Below are 27,841 nucleotides of genomic sequence, written 5' to 3'. Positions count from 1 at the left end.
TTATTCACATTGTGGTATATTTATTACAATAGGCAACAAAATGTCTTCACTTTTCAACATTCAATAAAGTGAATGATATTTAAACGAGTAACATAACAAGTAAGTCATGCTTTTCAGTATTCTAAATTTGTCTTCACACCAGAAGCAGATTGTTTTAACGTGACAGCCTTTTAACTCTTAATCTTTGTGAATAAGATTCATCTATGACATATACTTCTATTTTTCAGCTGAATCTTCCATAGGTTTATTATTATCAATTTCAAAAGAAACAGCTAATGGATTAACAAGTTCTATTTTATTCTTCTCTCCATGTGGAGGAGGTCCTATAAGGTCTTTTATATTATCGTATGTTATAACTTCATTCTTTAGTAGTTCTTCGGCCATCTGTAAAAAAAGAGAGAATCTTAAACTCCTAGCCTCAATTATGTTTTTTAAACTTTTCCCCGTCTAAATTACTGCTGTGAATTCAAGGCGAGTAATTTAAAGCTTGAAACTGTGCAGACACCTGTCTAAAGCTGAATCTCATACTGTGAATCGGTTATTACAGTATTTGTTGGATACCAATTTTTATGGACTTCTTGGGTAAAGATGAAAAACAAATTTAAATGATCAATGAAGTACAAATTTCCTTTAGGCTTGTGTGGAGACTTTTGGGTAAATCACAAAATCAAATATCCACAAAAATACAAGTTTTCGGCAATCCACAAAAATTGGAACCCTAAAAATAAATGAATCCATGTTATGTTGACATTTAGATGTATTGTTGTTTTTATTTATGTGTTGTTGGGTTGCTGTCACACTGTCAATTACCAATTCAGATAATAAACAATACCATAAGTGTAGCATTTTGTAACCTTTTGACTCATGTGAAATTCTTTATTTGGTCATTCAGTAAAAGCAGAGTTTTGATCTTTTGGAAGTTAAATTTTAATTAAAAGCACCAATACTCTGAAACTTAAATTATTAATGCACCCTGCTGTTCCAATATAATTGTTTAAAGTAATCATGATTATTAGCTCTAATTAAGTGAGAAAAAAACTAGATGTGTCAGAACAACACAAATTGCCCCTCTCACAAAAAAAAAACTTGAAGCCATTTTTTGGAGTGGAAATTTTCAAAGTCCAAAGCCCATCATAGAAGACTCACATACTTAAAGTCAGCTCAAAATATGTAGGCGTATAGTAAATAGTCTTTAAAACTGTTATTTTCACGGAATTTTCAATGTCGAAAGCCTGTAACTTCGGCAAAAATCAGCTGAGCAGAACCAAAGGTAAACTAGATCTGTAAATCATTATAATAGATTCACATACTAAAAATCAGCTCAAAATGTGAAATTGTTCAGAAATAAAGTCTGTATAACTGTTGGTTGCTGAATGACAAAATGAAGGAATGACTGACAAGTGTGATATTATATCTAAGTTGACTGGTCATAAAAATGTGATTGATAAAGAATAAATTTTCCATTAAGATCATCTTTCAACTATAGGCAACAGATTTCTGCAAAATAGTTAAATTAATATGCAAGTTCAACTTACAATTGAGCAAATGAAAATAATTTGAGATATAACATGGTCTGCCTGTTTAAAGATCTGTTAAGATGCATAATCTTGAACTCTTCAATAAATTCTTTTTCATAGGAATCAAATATGTTATTTCCTGACAAGTTTAAAAGAACCTCACTTAGACTAAATATTGTTCTTTGTATAGTTATAAAACTTTTAGTGCAGAGATTATTTTAAATATTTATTAATGTGACAGTTTAACAATAGACAAAAATGTGAGATTAACAATAAATGAGATTACAGATATTGATGCCTAAAAATAATGCTGGTGAAATTGAAAATGCAGGTTCCAAAAAAACACAACCACTGGAATTGTTTTGCATTTAGATTAACATTGTAAAAATTTCAGATGAAATACTGATTTCCTGTGTTGACCTTCTTACGGGAAATCTTTCTGTACAGCCTTATTTCCCATACTATAACAATACCAAAATTGCAGTAAAACTATTATGGTACTTTTACTTGCTAAGTATACAAACATCATTACATGCACATAAGTGTTAATTTATTGTACTTACCAAATGTAATTTGTCTTTATTTTCTATCAGTATCTTTTCTGTACATTTATATGCTTTGGCAATCAGAACTTGTGCTTCCTGAAGTCATAATGAAATAATAGACAGCAACTTAAGATTTGGGCACTTTAAATCAACAATTTATAACCTACCCACAAGACAAAGGAAGCAAATCACCAAAGCAAACATTGGCAAATAATGACTAATACTCAAAATTGTATTTATTCTTTTTCTTGTTTAACAAAGGATTATGAACAGTTAAGACATTCAGTTAACAGTTCATTTGTTTTCTAATCTTCATGGAAAAACCAATGCCTACGTCAGCCATTTTCTCCAACCTGTAGACTTTAATTTGACACTAGATCTCTCCTATACGTTGGTATTCTTTTCAGGATCCATTATTTTACTGCCAAACTTCTAATACCAGAGTATATATCAACCATAGAACATAAGTAGGACTTTCAGTCACAAAAGTACCATTAAATAATACAAACCTCATCAATAATGGCAGCTAGTTTTTTACTGTAGGGTTTGGTTCCAAATCCTCCATCTTCATCTGGGAAAGATAACAGACCTACCCTTTCATTCATACCAAAAGATTTAATCTGTAGGTAAGCTATCTTAGATATCTTCTTTAAGTCGTCCTCTGCACCTGAAATGCATGATAAGATGCATTAAAACATAGTTGATTGTATATTTATGGCATTTTCATAATAAATATGCATATATTACTGTTTTATGTCCTTATTATTGATCTGGTGAGTTGAACCCTTTTCAGTTGATTTGTATAGTTTGTTCTTGTATTGTACTGTAACACTACTGTCCCAATAAGGAGGGAGTGTTTGGTGCCAGCAAACATTTTTAACCCCACCACATTCTGTATGTGCCTGTCCCAAGTCAGGAGCCTGTATTTCAGTAGTTGTTGTTTATTGCTGTAGGCTGTTGGGGTTCTCGTTTGAATTGTTTTACATTTGTTGTAAACTTCTATGTCTTTGGTCTCTGGTGGAGAGCTCACTCATTGGAAATCATACCATATCTTCTTATCATAATGTATACATATATGTTCAATACTTTTTCTGATGAGTTTAATTTCAGTAGTGTAGGTCAAATGGACAAACAGACAAAACGACCAATGGATGAACAGGGTGGTTCCTATATAACCTTCTAAACTTTGGTTGTGCAGGATATATTAAATTTTAATAATAGGAAGGCATATTTATATGATCTCAAAAAGTAAGTACAGTACCAAAACCTAGAATGACAATTTCAACATTTTTTGTTTTTGTACACTTCTAAATTGGTAACTTGTCACACATTCTTATTAAACATGATATCGCATTATTGTTTACAATTTACCTAAAACCTGTGGACTGAATGAGTTATAAGATCTTATAACACTTCTACATATAACATATACCTGTAGTTACTTTGTTGAATATCAAAGATTCTGCGACCCTTCCTCCTAAACCCACACATATCTGTTCAAACAACTGAAATAGAAGTCAGAATTTTGGCAGTTATAATTTTTTCAAGAGTTAAATAGAATTTGATCAGTTCTATAAACATGATTAAATTGGTTATCTGATATGGATATACCATGTTTCCCAATCAATGAAGTTCTAATCATAATATGGATCTATTCTGTTGTTCTCTATGTGTTTTGTCACTTTAGGGATATTAGTGTTCATGGCCTATTTTTGAAAGTACCTATTAAATTCATTTTCATATTTTTTTAGAGGCAAAATGGATTTGACATATTTTTAGACACCTGTCTATTGTTGAAGATTGTATGTTGACATTCAGATATCTTTTGGTTTTTAGTGTCTTTGGGTTACTGTTTCATTGGTATACTGTAAACCACATAATTTTAATTAGCAATCTATTTTTTATTTATTATATATAAATAAAAAAATAAAAGCCAATGTTTAACATCTAAATTTATAGGAATACAATAAAAATAAATGGGGAATGTGTCAATGGGACACTGATGATGCCCCCATTTGCATATCATATAAAGTTATAAAGGAACATAACTGAAGAACGATAAAATTGACGCTACCCAAATTTGTACTTGATCTGATTTTTGTGGTAATTAGTATTGTATATAAGTTTCTTAAAATTTGGTTGAGGCAAACTTAAGTAAGAGAACGGAAACGAAAAATTCAGCAATTTTTTCATTTGTAAAGGGGCATTACTCTAGAACAATAAAAGTGTCATCCCTAAAATTCAAACTTGATCTGTACTTTTTGAGTTACTAGGCATTGTGTATAAGTTTCATAACATTTTGTCGAAGCTAACTTCAGTTAGAGACAGAAACCAAAAATCAGCAATTTTTCCATTTGCAAAGGGGCATAACTCTAGAACCGTTGCAAAATAACGAAAATCAAAATTGACTGTAAAGGTCTACAGGGCTATATATTTTCTGTGAAAACATTTTTTGACCATGTTTACAGTATATCCTACATCCCCTTTGATTCATATTATAGAATGAAGCCATAATAAATGTAAAAGATCTCACATACCATTTCTTTAGATATGAGTTTTCTGTCTTGTGGTGAATATCTAGCAAAGCCAAGTACATTACTTGTCCTTGGAATAATCGAAATCTGAAACACACATAAAATATGGCAGCTATAATGTGTTATTATTATATATTACTGATCATATCTCTGTCAAACCTTGAAGGCAAAATAAAAAGGATGGTAAAGCTCACTAAAGCATAGGTTTTTTTCTATAGTTTGGTATGCAATGTCTCCTTTTCTTTCACGACCAATTCAAGCATTATTTTCTTTCTCCTATTGCAATACCCACTTGTAAGACATTTTCTTTTATTCTTGTACCTTGATGTAGGAGTCAGACCTTACATTTTTGTTAGTTGATTTTTCTGCTTTGTATTGATCCAATGAGTAAAGCCCTTTTCAACCAATTTCTTTAGTTTGTTCTTGTGTTGTACTGTTAAACCACTGTCCCAGGTTAGGGGAAGTAAATCACAAAAATATCTCAGAGGAAAATTCAAAACGGAAAGTCCCTAATCAAATGGCAATATCAAAAGTTCAAACACATCAAATGAATGGAAAATGGGGAGAGTTTGGTGCAACCAAACATTTTAAAGTCTGCCACATTCCATAGGTGCCTGTCCGAAGTCAGGGGCATGTAATTTCATAGTTGTTGTTTGTTGCTATTTATCATATTTGTTTTTTGTTAATTATTTGGTATAAAAATAAGGCTATTAGTTTTCTAGTTTGAATTAATATTCTTTTACATTCATCATTTCTGGGCTTTTTATAGCTTACTATGCGGTATGGATTTTGCACATTGTTGAAGGCTGTACAGTGACCTATATTTATTTACTTCTAAGGCATTTGGTCTTTGGTGGAGAGTTGTCTCATTGGCAATAATACCACCACTTCTTATTATTTTAAAAGAAATATCAAACTGATGTTAAATGAAATTCTAAATGTGTCAGCCAAAAAACATTTCCTCTATAGAAACCTAAATATAGCTCCATATGAAAAAGATGGCTGTAAATGTTGACTGCACAAACAGTACATGTAATATCAAGCTAACAGATCATTTGTCTTTTACATGTTAATTGATTCTGAGCAAAAAAATGGCCATGACACTAACCTTCAGTACAGCATCTGTACTTTCCAGCATCCAACCAACTAAAGCATGACCTGACTCATGGTATGCTGTTATTTTCTTCTCAGCTGGACTCAATACTGATGATTTTTTTGATACACCTATATCAAAAATATAAGCACACTTGTTTAAAATAAATCTGTATAAAAATGTCAACCTAGTCTATACATCTCATTATGGGGTCCAAGTAAGTTAAAAATAGATAAGTCTATGTTTACTATCTACATTTAAGATATTTTGCTCACAATGAAATCAACATTGGTAGGCTCTTAAAAAGTGTCCTGAAGTATCTGTACATATAATAAAAAAAGAATCTCTTTTATTTTCGCTCATTCAATCCTTAATCATCCACTATTTCCTTTAAATCTCAACCTCTGTTTTCTGTTTTTGCTATTAAGAAATCCTCACAATAAAATGGAGGCATCATGTTAAGCATACCTCACTAGTAATTCAAAGTATAAGAAAACAGGCAGAACGTATTTGACATATTTGAAAAGTGTCAAATTGCTGATTAAATGTAAATTAAGTCATTTTGTTTTGTTCTTTTTGACAAAAGTGTTACAAAAATTTATAAGTGCATTCAACATATAAAAAATTCAAAGTACACAAAATGTATTGGCATTCAGGAAGGAAGTGTCTGAAAGACCCGAAAAATACTCACACATTTCAAACTTCTGACCAAATATGAAATAATTTTGTTTTGTAATACCAGAGAAATAATGTGTGACAGAATTTTTTTTTGGATAAACAGACAAGCAGATGGACAAGTTGAATGCAATTTAGCCCCATTCAATGAGTAAATGTATAATAAAATATAAGGATTCTGGATTTTACAGTAAAACCTGATAAATCTGACTAAAATATAAATATTCCAGTCATTGAAAGTCAACTGCTGATTAGATACTGTTTCCAGAGTGTACTACAGTTTTGATGCATGCTTTGTACTTACATTATTGCAGTTGCACAATATATTTAATAAACATACTGCAGACAAGGTTAAATAATGCAAAACTTTCTAGGTATTCAATTGTAAATGTCTTGAATGAGTAAATTTGGCAGGGAAGTACTGTGAATTCATTTATTTTTTATGCTTACCATTTTTCATGGAATAAGCAAAACTTGGATGTTCATGAATATCAAATTTCATGGTTTTACCCAAGTCTGCATATATGCAAGCCTATAGAAAATTTGTGAATCTTTGAATATTTCATTTCTTGGTTTACCTATACATGTATACCAAAGAAATACACAATAATGTTATCTAACGAATAATATAAATGAATCTACACTACGTAAGTGTATGATTTATTACCTGATATGACCCTTTCTACAGCATAATCAAAATCTGCTACTTCAATTGACTTCTGCTTTTCTCTGGCTGCATGTAAAGCTGCTTCATTACATATGTTAGCAATGTCAGCACCTGTTCATTCCAAATTATTATTATATAGAAAATCAAGATATATATATATATATATATTTGTTATATCATTTGAAGAAAAACAGGAAACATCTTGTCATTTCAGGTTTATTTTAGACTTAAAAATCATCATCAATAATGATGTCTTACATTTAATTTTTAATTTTTAATTTCTATGAATAAAAGATTGAAACAAGCCCCCTTTTATTCTCCTTTACACATTAAAAGGGAAATTAGCTTTTCATGGAATGAACAATGACTTTAGAATACATGTGAATATAAAGTTTTCTTCAAGTACATTTTTTTTGTGATCGGTTATTCTAATTTCTTACATGTTAAAAAAAAACAATTGCTCAAGTTATATGTAAGGTTAGAACATATGAATAACATATTTCTAGTGAACTTACCAGTCATTCGAGGAGTCAATTGAGCAAGTTTGTATGCCAAAGATTCTTCTGAGGACTCTGACAGTTTAAGATTCTTTAAGTATATATCAAACATTTCCTTCCTTTCAATTAGTGTAGGGAAATCTATTAAAATCTGTCTATCAAATCTACCTGGTCGTAGTAAAGCCTAAATATACAACAAGAGTGCACACGCTGAAATGTCTCGCCTTCTTTACTAATCATTGATATTATATTGATAGTTCTAAGTATAAAGCTTTATTAAGAACTGTCACATAAACTTAACATTAACCAAGATAACTAAACAAAGACCAATGAACCATGAAAATGAAGTCAAGGTCAGATGAACCATGCCAGGCAGACATATACAGCTAACAATGCTTCCATACAACAAACATAGTTGACCTATTACTTATAGTTTAAGAAAAATAGACCAAAACACAAAAAAACTTAACACTGAGCAATGAACCGTGAAATTGAGGTCGAGGTCAAATTAAACCTGCGAGACTGACATATAGATCATAAAATATTTCCATACACCAAATATAGTTGAGTTATGGCATATAGTATTAGATAAAAAGACCAAAACTCAAAAACTTAACTTTGACCACTCAACCATGAAAATGAGGTCAAGGTCAGATGACACCTGCCCGCTAGACATGTACACCTTACAATCATTCCATACAACAAATATAGTAGATCTATTGCATAAAGTATGAGAAAAACAGACCAAAACACAAAAACTTAACTATAACCACTCAACCATGAAAATGAGGTCAAGGTCAGATGACATCTGCCCGCTAGACATGTACACCTTACAATCATTCCATACAACAAATATAGTAGATCTATTGCATAAAGTATGAGAAAAACAGACCAAAACGCAAAAACTTAACTATAACCACTGAACCATGAAAATGAGGTCAAGGTCAAGTGAAAACTGTCTGACAGGCATGAGGACCTTGCAAGGTACGCACATACCAAATATAATTATCCTATTACTTATAATAAGAGAGAATTCAACATTACAAAAAATCTGAACTTTTTTTTCAAGTGGTCACTGAACCATGAAAATGAGGTCAAGGACATTTGACATGTGACTGACCGAAACTTCGTAACATGAGGCATCTATATACAAAGTATGAAGCATCCAGGTCTTCCACCTTCTAAAATATAAAGCTTTTAAAAAGTTAGCTAACGCCGCCGCTGCCGCCGTAGCCGCCGCCGCCGCCGGATCACTATCCCTATGTCAAGCTTTCTGCAACAAAAGTTGCAGGCTCGACAAAAATTGTAGTCTGTAAAATAAATTTTTATTTGACCTACATAGAAACTTTTAAAAAAATATTTAAACTTAAAATCCCATTCTTAGTTGTACTCATTAACAAGCAAAGATCTGTTATATATATATACAATGATATATATATATGTTAATGTGAACAACATAAGGTGCATTTTTCTCTCTTTATAAGCTTCCTTTTTAATCCAATTTTGAATTAAAGTTTTAGATTCCTTGTCACATTCATATACGCTATAACTTGTCAAAACATATTTGTCCCTCCTTATGCATAAATTCCTGAAGAAGAGATTAACTAATTTTAAAAGTAACAAAAAAACATACTTTACGGAAATCAAAATGAAATTTTAAACTGTATCTAAATGTTGACATTAAAATAAAGCTAAGTCCATTGATCAGAAATTATGCAAACTAAAAAAAAACAAAATTGTTTTGCTCTTGAAAATGTCTTTATCATAAAAAGCTTCCGTCCAAATTTCATAAAATTCCATTGAGGCTTGACAAAGAAAGTAATGTCTAAAGAACATTTAAACCAGACTGAAAACTAAGATCAACAGAAAGAAGATTGTTATAATCAAAGAGCTGATTGCTCTGAGGTGGAAGAAGGTGAATAAAAGGTAACTTGAATAACCATAAAAGCAACCCCACTAACCTAGCCTGCTTTGTCCCATTATTGCTTATGTCATATTTTTTTTTCTTCAAACAATGTGTCCTAAGTACATGGATGTCCCATCCATATAATCATTTTCTATGTTCAGCGGACTGTGAAAATGGGGTAAAATCTTTAATTTGGCAGTAAAATTAGAAAGATCATATCATAAGGAACACATGTGTACTAAGTTTCAAGTTTATTGGATTTCAACTTCATCAAAAACAGACAGACAGACCAGAAAACATAATGCCTATAAATGGGGCATAAAAATAGTAAGACTTGTTACATACCTGCCAACTTTTGAAAGTTCCCATGAGGGTTTTTAGTGCGCGACACCAATTTTAAAGGTTACAATTTTTAGCAACGTATTTTGCGCTTGCTTGATTGTCTAGAAAAAGTGTCATATTTGTATGATGAGCTTACATGCCTTTTTCTTAACTTTGTTTGCATGATTCTAGTTATTAAATTAGTAGAAAAGATGAACATGTAGCTAGCAGACTAGATTTATTTTCTTGTGTAAGGATATTAAATGCTTGTTGAAATTTCCAATTTTGAATTATCATATGCACAAAGATGGACCTTTAACAGGTTGGGAACAAAACTCCAAATGAGGGGTAACCCCTCATTGGAAGAACATTAAAACCCACTGTACAAATGATCACATTTATATTCATATTAAGAACTATTCATCTATGTAGTATTAAATGGTCAAAACATGTCAAAAGAATTCTGTGATGTTTCTAAACTTATATCTTCTTTATTATTAAAAATAATTTGACCCCTCATTTAGAAAAGTTTTTGAGTTAAAAATCTTAATTTTTCTTTCTTCTTTTTTTTACAACAGTAAAATGACCCCTTGTCTTAGGGACAGTTCCTCAATTAAGGAACACCACTCATATGGGGGGGGGGAGGGCGTTCCCAACCTGTTTGTTGGTCTTTGTGGAAAAAAAAGAATAGTACATTGTGCTTTAAATGATTTGGTAATTTAATTGAATGCAAAAATAACATATTTTTCAACAAGTATTATGGCAATAAATTAGTGAATAAACTACTATTTATTATCTTTAAGGTAGTACTGCATCATTGAATTTTGCCAATCAGCCATGCTTTTTTCCTTAAGCTGTTTAAGAACCCTGCCATGTTAAAGATTTTACAACTAGATGAAAACAACACAAGTTCAAAATCTAGCATTTTAGAATAATCTTCAGAGAAAACGTTTTTGATAGGCTTATTAATTTGATCATGAGAAACACAGAATTTGATTGGCTGAACACAATTGTCTTACCTTGGGAACAGTTCAAAATATTAAACAATCATATTTTTTTGTGATGATTTTCACAAAATAGTATTTTAGAGGTTTTTTCACGATACCATTGATATTATTATTTTTTTAATAAATGCAAGGACGCAAGAGTAAAGAGAATGAACCCATGAAAAACGTACTATATGGGCGAAAGAACTCAGGACGAACAGACCAAGGGCCAACATGTAAACGGGGCGAGGTGACCCGATATCAAATTCACGCATGCGTACTACAAATATCTACATTAAAAACATCTGGTTACAAGTAAATAAATAACATGCATGCAGATGAGATAAAATCTAATAATTTACATGAATAAAAGGGTATACATTTACGATAGTGATATTTTCAATCCTAATTTACAAATTGAATGATTCAGTTGCTTAATAATGTGTAAAAATCGGTGTCAAGAATCTGAAGTTGTTATGAAATTGTAATACACAGAAACTGATGTGGCATACAACCTGGTAACGGTTCAATGATTTTACAGCCGGCACCATAGGCATTCAGAAGACTTGAAGTCTTCTTCCACCAAAAATAAAACAGAGAATGGAAATGTGGAATGTGTAAAAGAGACAACCTGCCCAAAGAGCAGAAAACAGTCTTGTTTTTGCTATATAAGTTTGCAGGCTTTTTATACATTTGTTATACATTGTATCTATGATGAGTTTATTTGTGACTTAGGGTTGTTCCAGAAAATAATATGCCCCCAGCAGTCCCAGAAGGTTTTTACCTAAAAATCAATAAGAATAACACTTTCTTTACCTTTTGGTATTTCAAATACAACCTACCACATAAAATTTTAAACCAGATGCTCTGCAGGGCGCAGCTTTATACGACCGCAGAGGTCGAACCCTGAACAGTTGGGGCAAGTATGGACACAACATTCAAGCTTAATACCGCTCTGAATTGGGATTGTGATTAAATAGTTGACACAGCAAAGGTTTCTGACACAGATTAAATGTGGTCTAATGAACTTAAAAAATTTGTTTTTGTTTGAGCAATACACTATGCTGTTGAATATTAATCCCCTCAAAAAAAAATATTTGCAGAAAAATTCTTTTTTAATATCTGAAATCTAAAATGAGAAAAAATTTACCCCCCCACCCCTCCCCATTTTTTTTTCACCTCCCCAATCCCTTATCCCAAAAAATCTCAATTCAAATTACTAAAGGAGTTGGCAACAATACCTACTCATTTAAATTCATCATAAAGTATTAAAATATAAAATGACTTTCAGTCATGGTTAAAATAAATATTAATTGACAGTAACTTCTAAAAATAAATTTACAGTTACACATCTCAAGACATTTATCATTTCTTAATACATAATTTTTCAAGCAGTGTAAGGGAGGTAATCAAGTTATCAAACATATATATATATATATATATATATATAACAGTATTCTTTAAATTCAATTGGATTACCTCCCTTACATTGCTTTTAAATTGTCTAAATTGTCCTTTAACCAGAAAAACCCTTTTATCCCCCTAATTGCTTAATGATTTGATCCATTAACCCCTATTACCATCTCTTTGTAGTATGGAAACTTGTGGTATAATTTCAGAGAGATTTATACATGTAAACACAAGTTATTGACTGAAAACTACAAAAATGCTTATTTGGGCCCCTTTTTTTGGCCCCTCACTTATTGAAACCCCCCTTGGAGCAAAAACACCAAAACTCAATTCCAGCCTATTCTTTGTAGTAAGAAACCTTGTAGTATAATTTCAGAGAGATCCTTAGACTTAAACACAAGTTATTGTCTGTAAACTAAATAAATGCTTCTTTTTTGCCCTTTTTTTGCCCCTTCTTCTTAAATGTTCAGGGATATTAACCCCAAACTGACACCAAGCTTTCCCTTCATTATATGGAACCTTGTGGTACAATGTCAGAGAGATCCATACTGTTAAACATAAGTTATTGTCCCGAAACTTCAAAAATGCTTGTTTTGGCCCCTTTTTGGTCCTGAATTCCTAGACTGTTTGCCCCATAACCCTTAAAATAAATCCCAACCTTCTACTTAATAGTATGAACATTGTTGTACAATTTCAGAGTAATTGATATACTTGTACACAACTTATTGTCCTGAAACTAGATAATTGCTTGTTTTGGGCCCCTTTGGGCCCTTATTCCTAAACTGTAGGGACCATAACCCCAAAAAACAATCTTTGTTTTGTAGTTATTAACATTGTGTTAAAATTTTATTGATTTCTATGAACTTATTCTAAAGTTATTATCTAGACACCATCCGTCTTCGGACAACACTGATGATGACCACGACGTGCTACCAATATACGACCGCAAAAATTTTGCAGTCGTATTTTAAAAAGACCTTCCCTGGCATTGGGGGACATAGTATTTTTTGGAACAGCCCTTCGATGGAGATCTTGAGTTGTCTAATTGGTACTCATACCACATCTTGTTTTTTATATTGATAAAAATAGCAGAAAAAGCCTACGTTGTCTAATACATCTGATCTGTTTGTGGATGCCAACATAATCACTCCCTCAACAGTTCCCATACCATCCATTTCTACTAACAGCTGATTTAGTGTATTCTCTTCCTCAGAGTTGCCTCCTTCAGACGATCTGAAAGGGAGATAATTGTGTCTGTAAATTACTACATTCAATATATTACCACATTTTAAATCAAAATAATTATATAGTAGTGTGATTCTGTTCAAACCACAAGCATACAATTTATATCAATTGAAAGGAAATTAACTCCAAACAAACTTTATTTTAGAGCCTAGTTGAGGCCTTTGGAAATGACAACTTGGAAGGGCTTCTGGATTCAATTTTATTTTACATTTATCAAAAAACAAACATGAAATTATGAATCAATATATAGAGTTGGCAGTTTACAACAGATTTTTGTACCTAATGTCCAGCAGAATGGACAACATTTATTTTGTGAAAAAGCATATTCCAATACCATACATAGTACTTCAATCATAATTAGCTCTTCACTATTTAATAATCAAAGAGCAGATTGCTCTGAGGGATACGATTGCCATTGTTTTCATTGATACATGCATGTATTAGTATTATTTTCAAAAATAATTCAACTGGACGTGTAAAATGCTCGTAAAATGTAATTTACATAATTATTCAACTTTAAAAATAGCCAATCCTTGATACAAGTGTATGAACAATGTACTTATTGTGATTTATTTTTGTACTATCAATTCCAAGTTTACTTTCCACAGCAGTCACTGAGAGTGAGAGAAGGTATTTCACTTCGTACCTTATCACCTATTTTCCTAAGTGAATTCTAGGTGTAACTCCCATTTCTAACTCTTTAAATATTTAATTTCCTTTGGGTCAGTGGGCTGACTCCTTTCCGTACACATTCCTCTGTTTAAATTGCGATCGGTTTTAATATAATACGACGTCTATCGACAGAACGAGTGAATTTTTCTCAACGTATCGTCGTTTGATGAAAGTTACTTATGGAAGGGAGACAACTCGAAGCAATACTATGGAAGACTCCATTTTGGCTGAAGGGGTGTTCTAGTTACACCTTTACGTTGTGGACTACATTTATTTTAATTCAAATGATGCATATGATTTAAAATTATGCCACAACAATAACCCTCGATAGCAGACAGACATAGAAAGGATCTCGTGAGTTTCAAATTAATCAATGGAGTGGGGAATCCAGAGCAACCATTCAATCTGATACCCCTTCAAGTCAAGAAAAGTATACGCATGCGCATACTTACCTTAACAAACCCTAGACTTGTGATTTGTAGCAAGGACGTATATTAAATGTTAATTAAAAAACCTCCATTTCTTTACGGAAGTTCAATATCAAATATCAGTTTCATAATGGTGACATATAAGAAAACTCCACTTCAGTTCTTATATGACAGAAATAGATTTATCGATCAGAATTCAGACAACTCAAGCATGTTATCAAAACTGGGGAATTCCCTCTGACGTGTTTCTAAATTTATAAAAACATTAAATACCAGATGCTCCACAGGGCCCAGCTTTATACGACTGCAGAGTTCGAACCCTGAACAGTTGGGGCAAGTATGGACAAAACATTCAAGCTTGATACAGCTCTGGATTTGGATTGTGATTAAATAGTTGACACAACATAGGTTTCTTACACAGAATGAATGTGGTCTAAGAACTTAAAAACTTAAAAATTTTAAATTGGACATTTACCTATTATGGTCCAATATCCCAAATCTAAATACATGGTCTGCTTCAGCATATCAAAGAACCCCAAGAATTCAATTTTTGATGAAATCAAATAAAGTTCAATTTTGGACCCTTTAGACCTCAATGTGGACCAATTTGATAACCGGCCCAAATATCAAAAATCTAAAAACATGGTTAGATTCAGCATATATCAAAGAACCCCATATATTCAATTTTTGTTGAAATCAAACTAAGTTTAATTTTGGACCCTGATTTGAACCAACTTGAAAACTGGGCCCATAATTAAAAATCTAAGTACATGTTTAGATTCAGCATATCAAAGAATCCGAAGAATTCAATTTTTGTTGAAATCAAACAAAGTTTAATTTTGGACCCTGATTTGGACCAACTTGAAAACTGGGCCCATAATCAAAAATCTAAGTACATGTTTAGATTCAGAATATCAAAGAACCCCAAGAATTCAATTTTTGTTGAAATCAAACAAAGTTTAATTTTGGACCCCGATTTGGACCAACTTGAAAACTGGGTCCATAATCAAAAATCAAAGTACATGTTTAGATTCAGCATATCAAAGAACCCCAAGAATTCAATTTTTGTTAAAATCAAACTAAGTTTAATTTTGGACCCTTTGGACCTTAATGTAGACCAATTTGAAAACGGGACCAAAAATTAAGAGTTTATGTACACATTTAGATTTGGCATATCAAAGAACCCCGATTATTCAATTTTTGATGAAATCAAACAAAGTTAAATTTTAGACCCTTTGGGCCCTTAATTCTTAAACTGTTGGACCAAAACTCCCAAAATCAATCCCAACCTTCCTTTTGTGGTTATAAACCTTGTGTTTAAATTTCATAGATTCCTATATACTTATACTAAAGTTATGGTGCGAAAACCAAGAAAAATGCTTATTTGGGCCCTTTTTGGCCCCTAATTCCTAAACTAATGGGACCAAAACTCCCAAAATCAATCCCAACCTTCCTTTTGTGTTCATAAACCTTGTGTTTAAATTTCATAGATTTCTATTTACTTGTACTAAAGTCATTGTGTGAAAATTTTTTGCGGTCGTATAATAAATACTGCTTAATTCTGATTTTCCGTGTTGTTAAAAACACGCATACAAGTCAAGGGAAATATTGAAACATGAAGATTATGAGAAGAACATTATAGGACAGTTGTATAAATTCGATCCTTTTGTTTTTTGTACCATTTAAAGCAAGACAATCTCAAGAATCTGAGATGTTCCTTGATGTTTAGAATAAAACGGTTGACGTGAAGGCATGGCCCTGAGTCAATGGTTTAAGTCTACAGATTGCTTAAAAGCAATCGTATCCCAAAAAATCAAGCCTGGGCAGCGTAAGTTCTCATCTGTAAGTTCTCACCCTCCTCTTTTACGTCCAATAGCATCTATTTCATCTATGTATATACAACATGGGGCTGATTTCCTGGCTTCTTGAAACAAATCTCGAACTCTTGATGCACCAAGCCCTACGAATATAATTTACCATTTAAGAAAATTAAGAAAATCAAAGCATGCAGAATGTGTTGATTGATTGAATGTTTACTGATAGAGTGTTTTTTAGTGCAGAATGCTAGCTGTGGCCAGTTTATAATTTCCCAAACATCATCTAAATAACACACTGAATTGAAAATTAACATCTAAAAGTAATAGGGTGTTCAAATAGATGATAACAAAGTATCATACTCACCTCCAATCATTTCCACAAATTCTGACCCTGCCATTGCTAAGAAAGGTACTCCAGCTTCAGAAGCCAATGCTTTGGCTAACAATGTTTTCCCACAACCTGGTGGTCCAAGCAATAATGCTCCCTTAGGAAGTTTAGCTCCCAATGCCTGCAAAGCAAAGTACAAATTTAGTTCTCCAGAAATAATAAAAAAAAAAAAAATCTTACATTTTTGTATTTTTAATGAGGTTTTCCAACTAGGCGTCTCTGGACACAGAAAAGAAAAACTTGTTCGAAGGAAACGTACATGTAACTATGTCCAGTCTATAATTTTGTAAAGAAAGAGAATAGACAAACCTTGTATCTTTTTGGATCTTTCAAATAGTCCATAAACTCCATAACTTCTACTTTTGCTTCATGCAGTCCCGCCACATCGTTAAAGCTTATTTTTCTGTCTGCAGCATCTTTTGGGTCTACTCTGGTAAATTTTGCTTTTCGTACACTATCCTGCAAAATCAAAGAAAATATTTTTCAGAAAGCCTGTGTCATACAAATTTCTTAATAAGTTTTTACTGAGGATGCATTCATTTTCTGAGATGCCAATTTACCTGAATCAAGGAAAACTTGCAGTCGTACTGTTCTTTGTTGAACAATTAAATTCATGGATTTCCATTACCCATGTAATGCATGAAAATGGGTATCTCACAAATAATATTGAATCCACGATATATTAATATGCATGTTAAATACTTTATTGATGTCTCCTTTTAAATATTAAATATACATTATACAAATGTATCATTGTTGCAAAGATACTAAAACTATGACAACACGGTGTAAAGTTCTTTTTTTTAATTAAAATTACTTTTTTTCCATTGCGTCAACATGTCATCAAGAATTGTTACCACATTTCAAAAAACCTGTGCAGTACATGCATAAAAAAAAGGTTTAAAACAATACAATACACTATTTCATAACGTAAGGCATTTTTTCAGACAGATTATGATTTCTATACACTAAATCTGTTAAAGGTGTTCTGATTGATATTTTAGTCTTGAAAATACATGTATGGAAATTTTTAACTAACTATATTGTAGCTTATGCAAATATTTCTATGCATTGTAAAGCTATATTCTAAATTGCCTACTTACAAACATAGATTTAGATGAATTTGAGGAAGCCGTTTTAGAAGTGCCAGCCAGTATACTGAAGGCAAGGATTGCAACAACTGCTAAAATCAATAGGTTCATCATATTCTGTTCAAGAGCACTGAAAATATATCAAACAACGAATTAGACTTAACGATGCAGACAAATATTTTTAATTATTAACTTTGTGAGTCGTTGGGGCTTTCAGCCATTTAGGGTACAGATCTATATTTCTAAATCCTCATTAAACAAAATTTCTGCATTTAAGCACATTACATTAGAAAATTAGTTGATGACAGCCATTAAAGAAAACATGTAGTTCCCAGATGATAGTACATGTAATATCATTCATTTAAATTTTGATCACAATTGTTCCTTCAAAAGATTTTTTCTTTTTCTTATATAAAATTTCTTGTAAAATTTGGTATTTACGTTCATGTTCATGGTACAAATACGACAATGTTTAAATTGGTTGCAGTCTTTTGATTACAACACTTTAAGATGAAATATGCAGGAACATTCCTTTTCCCTTTTTAATAGGACAAAAGGCAGTTAAAAAGCAATGTCAATATAACATTGTTTAAGTGTTATTGATACTGTACTCACTTAATTTTCTCATAATGAATGGAAACTCCATTTTCTGGAGCAATACCCAACTTCTTCTCTGCTTCCCGTATCTTCTCTTCAAACTTATAATTCGAATCTGGTAAAGTCAACACATATCTTTGAAAAGCCTAAAAAATGGAACATTCATCAGGCATATCTAGCTATTACTCTATACTATTAAGGTTTGAGACAACACAAGTGTGCAAACCCTTACAAAAATTAGAACAATAATAAAAAGAAATCAAACTCAAGTAAAAATGTAAAATATGTCATATACATTGTACCTTACTAACATTTCAAGATTTATATTGACTCTCATTCAGTCTTATGTAACTCTGAAACTGCATTTTTTGAAGGAATCTACATGGAATTTTCCTATTTTGTATTTTAGCCAGATAAAACATATCTTTTCTTTTGATATTCTCAAAGCCTTGTCTAAAAGCTAATTTATTTTTACATTCTATCATTTAGTTTAGTTTCCAATAACAAAATGGTGTATTTTCCTGTATAATCCATACAATCAAAACCTGTAGTTTGAGAAAATGCATGGTGACCTATCATTTTTATTATATTTTTGAACATATATCAATATATCCAACGTTTTGGCAAAGTATAAACAAATTCTCTAGTTTTTATTTTACTCTCATACCACCTGAAAGCCACATCAAAACAACATGTATTTGGACCAAAAAGGTTTAGTGAATAATTTTAGAACCAATTAAGTAATTGACAACTGTGATTATATGAATAAACAACCCATTTACACTTCTGCAGTTTATAGAAATATATTTTTCTAACTATTGACAAAACTTTTAAATAAACAATTATGATTGTAAATTTCACACATACCGGTTCTCCTTTAAACATGGCACCATGGTGAGGATAAACATGAACATATTTACCATTAGGCAACACCTGGATTCTATCAACCTAGGAAACAAAGTAAACATTAATTTATATATTGAAATGATCCCTAAATTTCTATAAATAAGAAAATGTATATTTTATCACAAGGATTTGTGTATCCCCTTATTTGGCTCATTAAAGCCCCACTACTTAAAAAATATATAAACATAGTAAGAAAATAAAAGGTTGTAGTAGTTACAAATTATAAGATTGAAATAAATTTCTGATTGATTATTTCCAGTTTTATAATTTAACTTTTCTTCAAAATAAAGGATACTAGAACACACCCGCGAAATCGCGGGGAAATAGAGCGTATGTAAACTGTAAAAAAAAATATACTGACTGGAGAATTTCAGGAGAGGTATCAAAAGCCAAAGGTACTTAGGGACTGGGCACATTTTTTCGCCCTCCCCCTATTTTCCAAATACCGATTTTAAAACCATCTGTTTTTCTGTACTCTATGAAAATGCATATATACTTACTTACTATACAGAGAATTTCAGGAGAGGTATCAAAAGTCAAAGGTACTTATATATATATATATATATATATATATATATATATATATATATATATATATATATATATATATATATATATATATATATATATATATATATATATATATATATATATATATATATATATATATATATATATATATATATATATATATATATATATATATATAAGTACCTTTGACTTTTGATACCTCTCCTGAAATTCTCTGTATAGTAAGTAAGTATATATGCATTTTCATAGAGTATATATATATATATATATATATATATATATATATATATATATATATATATATATATATATATATATATATATATATATATATAGTGAATGCCATGAATAGTAAAGAGCCCCCCTCCCCCCTAAGATAACCATTGGAATTTATTGTAAATTATAACAAATACAGTTATTCATAGTAAATGTATGTAAGTATACAGAAATATATCCGTAGTGACCGCCGTTGATAGTAAACCATAGGCGTATTCGGGGAGTGGCAGGTGGGATGGGGGGGGGGGGGGGGGGGGGGGGCTGTGAGGGTGTGTGGGGCCCTGCCCCCTATTTCGTTGAAAAAAATTGTTGATTATATGGGGAATCACTGAAGCATGAGAGGAACGCCCCATCCCCTTTTAGGCCAGTCAGCGCCCCCTCCCTTATGAATTATGAAAAGTTCTGGATCCGCCACTGTAAACTAATTGATAGTAAATAGCAAATATTATTCATTTTCGTTTTCCTCCCAAAATAACCCAGACTGAAACACGTTAAGCAAGGATGATACATGCTAGAACTCAAAATGATAGCAGAAAGCAAATTTATATACTTAATTCATAGTCTTTGTATGTCAAAGTACAGAAAAACAGAAACCGGAAGTCTAATCTGACTTAAAGTTTTGTCCAATGACGGGAAAATATCCGGACGCATTATTTTTCGTTTTTATCCCAAAATAACCCAAACTGAATGATCATAAGAATGGATGACAAATGCGACTATACATGTTACCTATAGGACACAGAGGCATGATGATTAATTTATTGTGGAAGGAGGAGAAGCGACACTCAAAATGAGGTCTTCTTGTTTAATAGTATATATGCAACTGGTGTGACCCCTAAAAATAGTAAACAATTGAAAGAAAACAGTAGACAGAATACATAGTCTCTATATATTAAAGTAGTACAATTGTAGTTTCCATGTAGATAAACGCGAAAAATAATTGTCCTCTTTAAGGAGGTTCTTGCGATCTCAACACCATGATATGGAGAACGATTTGATTGGCTTATTTATTTTTCATTTTTTGTTATCTATCATACGACTGGTTGTGTTTGTGCATGTTTCAAACCGGAAGTCTTAACTATGACTAAAAGTCAGTCTGATGACGGAATCATATCCGAACTCCTTTTTTGTCGTTTTTCTCCCAAAATAACTCAATCTGAATGATCATAAGAATGGATGACAAATGCGACTATGAATGTTACCTATAGGACACAGAGACATGATGATTGATTTATTGTGGAAGGAAGAGAAGCGACACACAAAATGAGGTCTTCTCGTTTAATAGTATAGATAGCCTGAAGACCAAATAAAAGTTCTAATTTTTCTTTCTTTAGGCATATATGTATATCTAGAATTGGTACTGAAATAGGAAGTCATGAGCTTACTTCTCCTTTGAGTAAAAGATCATGATAGAATTCTTGCCAAGTAATATATATCTTGCTGTAAGGACTAGCCGTCTCTGCAGGGTCTGGTGGCATAGTCATATTCATCATTATAAATAAAATTAAAGAAATGGCAGAAACTCGTATTAACATTCTCCACATATGTTCCATAGCCTCCTTCCTCTCATTTTCTACAAATATAATACCACACATTTTAAACATTTTGAATATTATGATGTTTATCATGTTCATATTTCCCCAATTCTTTCCCTTTAAGGTGTGTGTATGTGCCTGTCCCAAGTCCCAGCCTGTAATTCAGTAGTTGTCGTTTGTTTAGCTGTATATCATATTTTATTTTCATTATTGTGTCGTACTTAAATCGAGCAATTAATCATGTTAATGTTACAATGTATTTTCTGACTCGATCAGTTACTCATGTAAGCAGATGTTTGATTTATCTCCAAGTACCTTTTTTTTGCTACATGAACAATGATATCTTTGTGAACCCAACTTTGACCTACAATGGTTTATATAATTACTTTTTACAAATTGTGACTTGGATGGATAGTTGTCACATTGACACTGATACCCAATTTCTTATATCAATTTTTATCATTCTGAGGAACAATGGCCATGGTAGATCAAATAGAACACAGACCCTTCTCTTTATCATCATCTTCATCATTATGTTTTTCCTTATCTGCATCGTTCTCTTGTTTATTTTTATCTGAATCAGTCTTGTCTAAACGAGCTCCTGTTGTACTGAAACATCGTACATGGCCTGGAAGTACAAATGAAGTAAAAGGTTCTTTTTAGAAATTTATATCAACAGGTTTTTTATCTTATCTTAAACTAAGATATATTATAACTTGAAATTTTAAATGATTCCTTGGTCATGTTGGTTGAAAATTTTGGACAAATTTATGATATTTTTTTATTTACACAAATTGAAATGATTAAAAGTTCCAGGAGAGGATGTCAAACTCCAAAACATTTCACAATATTTTCCTGTTATGTGGCAGAGAATCCTGTCAATGTATGTTTGGCTCATGTACAAAATGTATATATTTAGTCAATGTTTTGCTCATGTATATATTTAGTCAATGTTTTGCTACATGTATGTGAAACTCCTACAAACATTTCATCAGAAAACAGAAATACAAAATGTAGCAGCTGTACAATAGAATTAAGTATTTCTCATTATTAATATGTTTCATCAAAATCTGATACTTCTCAACAAAACATGAGTATAAGCAAGGATATTGAGTAACGGACACAAAAAATATTGTATTCCCCTTGCTTCACCATGCTGAGTTAAAAACTAGTTAATTTGAAGAGGTTTATAGGAATCCTATACAGGTACAAGCATGTAACCATGATAACAGCTATAGTTACAATGTATCATTGAGGGATCATACTTGCTACAGTTTTAGTTATCATTAAATGATCATACCTGCTACTTCTTTTGCTAAAGTGGCTTCTCTGTGAAAACCACATTTTGTCAACAAGGAAGAAAGAAATCTGAAGTCTCTGCTCAATTGATGAAAAGTTCTGTTTTGATTTGTCTACAAGAAAAGAAAGACCTTCAAAACATTTAAAACCTGATATTATATCAATTTCAATAGAAAAATAAGCATGATAAGTGATGTTTAGTCATGTTAGTTCTGTTTTAATATATAATTGTGGCACAATGTCTTGTTTCTTAACTCACTACATGTAGCTAAACATGCTTAAATTGTACATGTTTAAGTGATTGTAATTATTTAGATATAGATGAACCAAAGTAGTTGTCTGCTTTGAAAAATTTACTATTGTGACTGAATTTTGATTTGCATGTGCATTAAATACTTGCTTAGCATGAGATACATGTATTTACTCTTGTTCACATCCAGTGTTGCTCCATTTAGGGCTCATGCATTTTGCCATTTATATTTGTAGTTATACCTTGCTTTGTATCTCTTTTAGGCCTAAATTAAAATATTGTTTGTTTGCCCTTTTCCGATCCTATGTTTTGAAACAGGGTAGGTAGGTAGGTAAAATATTTTATTTTTTTCCCAAAAAAAATAACTTGGCTCGGTATATTATTTGTCATGGGTAGGCAGGTAGGTATAATATTTTATTTTATAGATACTAACTCTGCATAATGTCATTTTTGTTCGTTTTGTTTTTGCAAATAAGTTTTCTGGGACTATTAGTTTTGAAAAAAAAAATATCACGTAGAATGTGAAGCTAATTCATATGCACTACCATTTTGTTTTCAAATATCAAAATATAGAGCTGTGCCGCATATCTTCAACATTTATATGCCTGAAACTTTGAAGAATTTGAACTTGCACTTATATTCTGTTCTACGTACGTACCTTGTAAGCTTATCTTAAGGTTTTCTGTAAAAGATAACTTTATACTGGTAAGATATGTCCGGGCAGACATATATTACTAGTAGAAAAAGTTCCTAGAGTGTTAAAAATTTCGTGTATGCCTTTGTTTCTAATAAAAATGCTACAAGACTTAAAACTCTGACAATTGTCACGTATTTTACATCGCATTTATAAATGATCTGTATGGACAACATGGCGATTTTACTGCCAGATATTCTCCACTTTACAGGGTTTTGTCACTTGATTCATGTCAGATATAAATAATATAGCGGCATCATTAACATTATCATCCTGATCTGCGGATCACAAAAGGCCATCCTTACATAGAATACAACGTCCGTTTACAAATTAGTTTGAACACACGTTGATAATTTTGTATCAAACAAACTTTTTTGTAAATAAAACCTGCTCTTTAAGTATAAACATGATAAAGGTACGAGTACTGTACGTCATATCATGATTTCAGGAAGAGTTCAACATCGATTTCAAACAAATGCTTTGAAACTTCAAATGAAAGTGTTCATGTCAAACGCTCAGGTGATACCAAACGGACTGGACCTTATACATTAAAGATAAAACCCGAGGATTCCGGTAAAAAAGTTTTGAGCGGGAAATACAAATATAAGTTTTTGGAAGGAACGAAAAAAGAAAATAAAATAAAATCTTGCTGGTAAATACAAATAAAAGATTTTCAGGCGGAACGAATTTATAGGGTCGGTCGGTAAAGGGCAAACAAACAATATTTTAATTTAAGCCTTACTGTAGCCTCAATCATGTCAATGTCATATTAAAATGGTGGATGTCAATACTAGACTAGAGGATACACTACAGACTTGTTAAAAGTATTTTGATTGAATAATTAATGGTATTAAATGCCAGAAGTCTTGGCTATATCATATGGCTGTCTGTTTAATTGGTGGAGTAAGTGACAGTACCCAGAGAGAACGCATTTACACTTGTATGTATTTTTTTCTGCCACTACTTTAAATCACACAAGTTCCTGTAAAATCTGACATCACAATCTAAAAAAATGATATCATAATTTAGAATTAAACGCTGCATGATGTCAAAAGGTAATCGGGGACAGATCTATCAAAGGTTATTAGGCAACAAAATTCAGCCAAATACCAAAAGTGTAAATAGGTTTATTGAATTTCTTTCAAATTAGAAAACATTAAAGATTATCACTGATTATGCAGTGTTATATTTTTCTCCGGTGACAATACACTTTAAGCCTTTATCCCTATTTGTCCACCATAACTTGACATCGCAAAAGTTTCTATAAAATTTTGATGTCACAAAAGAAAATATCTGACGCCACAATATACCTTATCACTATTTGTCAGCCATTACTGGATATCACAAAGGTTCCCTTAAAGTTTTAACGTTATATAGAGAATATCATATGGCTTTTTCAATATCGCTTCCATATCAACCTGAGACACCAATATAATCTCAAGAGCTCTGCTTGAGGGATTATATTGGTTGAGGGTTGATACGGTGTGTGATATTGAAAAAGCCATATCATATACACTATATTATATACATTTACCTCACGTAGATGTTTTTTATGTGACATGACGTCATACAGATAAGGAGTTTTGAAATGACGTCATACAGATTATAGGTTTGACATGACGTCATACAGGTTAGGGATTTGATAAAGCTTTGCAACAGTGTCTGCAATCGATGACGTGACGTCATACAGATTAAAGGTGTGATAAAGCTTTTGCAACCGTGCTGATATCAATATCATCATGGGTGGCTGATACAGCACGCTTGCCATTGATTGTATTACACATACAATTTATCTGTATTTACTATTAAGTATATAATAAAACGAAATATCTGACGCCACAACCCTTGCAGAAATAAATCCTGACAATTTTTTTAACCAGGATATCTCAAGATTATCCTGGGAAATCCTGAAAATATCCTGTAAAGCATTTAGCCCTATTTTAAGGGAAAAAGTTGATGGGAGAATTTCAGGAAATGTCAAGACTTTCAAATCAAGCAGCTTTAAACTAGGGGAATTCTCAGGATATCTCAAGACTTTCAAAAATAAATATAATATAGACCAGGATATGTCAGGACTTCTCCTTCAAAATTCATCCTACTTTCATAAACTATACACTTTCTTTCTGAACAAAAAAAATGCTGAATGAATAAACTGAAATAAAGTCCTTGATGATTCCTGGTATTGGGACTTAAGAAATAATATAATCTGTATCACAAATTCAAATAAAAAAATCTTTGGGACTGAAATTAACTGAACATTGTTTGTTAAAGTAAATATTTTTTTTTGCCAAGGATTTGTGAAGGAAGATAGAATAGGGGGAAGAAACAAAAAATATTTTGTCAAACATTTTTAAAATACACAAATTATGTCCATATAGGTTTAAAAAATATCTTTTCATTAGAAAAATTGAAAAAAATGAATTTTTTGCTTCTTTTAAGTATCAAGGTTTATGCCTTTGATCATGTTGATGCTATCATTTAGCTGCAAATTCTATTTTAGTTGAAAAAATGCTATAATTGTGGCTTTACATAATGAACTGATACTTTCTTAACAGATTTTTCCCAGCAGTAGGAGTATTTTTCCTGTAAAGTTCAAGGTTTCATCTTTCAGATTATGTAATAAAATTCTACTGTTCGCGATAAAAATTTCACTGTTCATCTGTTCGGGGGTGTTGAAATTTGTGAGGGTTATTAAAATAATGATACTTCATTGTACTTAAAGAAGTGATTTTTGGGAAGGAAATTAAGGTATGATGCTTAAACAAGTGATTTTTATGTCATTATCCTAGATTCAGTACAAGGTCATCACCTGAAATGACCTGGTCATCCTAGACAACACAGATGTTGATTCTGATAAGTTTAGAAACATAATTAGTCCCTGGATCATTAGTATTCTATATTTAAAGCTACAGTAAAATTAAATCACTTCTTCTAGTGATTATTTTGTACTACTTAAATAGGTGTTTATTAAAGAAAGACAACTCTTAAGCTTACTTTCAACCTTTATGGAAATAATGTTACTTGGATCAGTGATTTAGAAAATCACTCATTTAAGTAAGTCCCCTGACTGTTAACCCTATCTCAGGATCAGGATATCTCAAGATTGCCCTGTGATTTTCTCAAGATTATCCTGAGATATCCTGGGGAAATCTTGCGATATCTTGCACCATTTTCGCAAGGGAATGCATGCAATGGAAAAGGGATTGTTATATATATGAGTTAAAAGTTCAAGTGGCTGGGTCAGCTGGGATTAACGATAAGGAAGTAAGGTGTACAAATGGTGTATGGAAAAGTGTTTGTTGTGTGACATCAAAGTTCAAACTGCACAGATTCACAGGTCAAGCACAATAAATTTCCAAACTAGGGATAAGGTGTATGAGGAAATTTTTATTACATAAGTCATAACATCATTAGGCCCCCCTGTCATGCCTGTTGGAGTGTTGTTGGGTATGGTAGAAGCAATAGTGTGCGCCAAGTCAGTTGAGAGCTTTAAAACAGCTCTCCAATGCCATCAATAGGAGCTCTCTCTCTCGTCGAGTAAAACTAAAAGCCAGTTGTACCTTCGACGTAAAGATATCGATACAGATATTATTTAGAATATTCATAGAGACTGATACAGATATCACAAAGAACAAGTAATCACAAGATTTTTGTTACCTGAAACTTTTTGAATGAAACTCTAGAATTATTTTGTTTCAATACAGAGTACTGTCTAAGTAAGGAATTGATCGCAGTTCTGTTGTTGTGTAACTTGTTCAAGCTATTGCAAATGCTGAAATGCCGTCGTCCTGAGCGATAAAACTGCCACAGCGACATGACACACACTTTGACAAATCAGTAACAAAAATTCTGAAGGAAATCAAGGCTTTTGCTGATGAAATTAGTTGAAGTCCGCTTCGTGATTTCGCTACCTCTGTGATTACGAAACTTTTGCTTCCATCTTAAGATCTATCCTAATACC

At 31.8% G+C, this 27,841-nt stretch overlaps 1 protein-coding gene across 1 annotated transcript; it reads right to left on the bottom strand.

Annotated features, from left to right (window-relative positions):
• Window positions 1-27,841, bottom strand: LOC143080551 (mitochondrial inner membrane m-AAA protease component paraplegin-like). The gene is made up of 19 exons (XM_076256441.1): window positions 27,538-27,841; window positions 22,938-23,049; window positions 22,143-22,265; window positions 21,488-21,675; window positions 19,257-19,337; window positions 18,408-18,535; window positions 17,805-17,922; window positions 17,011-17,160; window positions 16,678-16,822; window positions 16,351-16,456; window positions 13,255-13,384; window positions 7,547-7,712; window positions 7,032-7,142; window positions 5,705-5,820; window positions 4,600-4,683; window positions 3,495-3,567; window positions 2,572-2,729; window positions 2,081-2,158; window positions 1-384 (listed from the first exon to the last, which is right to left on the bottom strand). The coding sequence occupies exons 1-19, from the start codon at window positions 27,694-27,696 to the stop codon at window positions 217-219; spliced, it is 2,394 nt and encodes a 797-aa protein (XP_076112556.1). The 5' UTR covers window positions 27,697-27,841; the 3' UTR covers window positions 1-216.

The sequence above is a fragment of the Mytilus galloprovincialis genome, chromosome 6 (assembly GCF_965363235.1).
Source record: "Mytilus galloprovincialis chromosome 6, xbMytGall1.hap1.1, whole genome shotgun sequence".
NCBI classification, from domain to species: Eukaryota; Metazoa; Mollusca; class Bivalvia; order Mytilida; family Mytilidae; genus Mytilus; species Mytilus galloprovincialis.
The sequence above is the reverse complement of the archived record's forward strand: the minus strand, read 5'-3'. Positions and strand labels throughout refer to the sequence as shown.

What these genes read in the sequence shown, in the direction of transcription:
- LOC143080551 (XM_076256441.1), bottom strand. Translation starts at nt 27,696, where the DNA reads ATGTCGCTGTGGCAGTTTTATCGCTCAGGACGACGGCATTTCAGCATT. An exon ending in TTTAGCAAAAGAAGTAGCAG is followed by an intron (nt 22,266 to 22,937) that starts GTATGATCATTT and finishes TTGTACTTCCAG; the next exon opens with GCCATGTACGATGTTTCAGT. An exon ending in ATTCAACAAAGTAACTACAG is followed by an intron (nt 2,730 to 3,494) that starts GTATATGTTATA and finishes CATGCATTTCAG; the next exon opens with GTGCAGAGGACGACTTAAAG.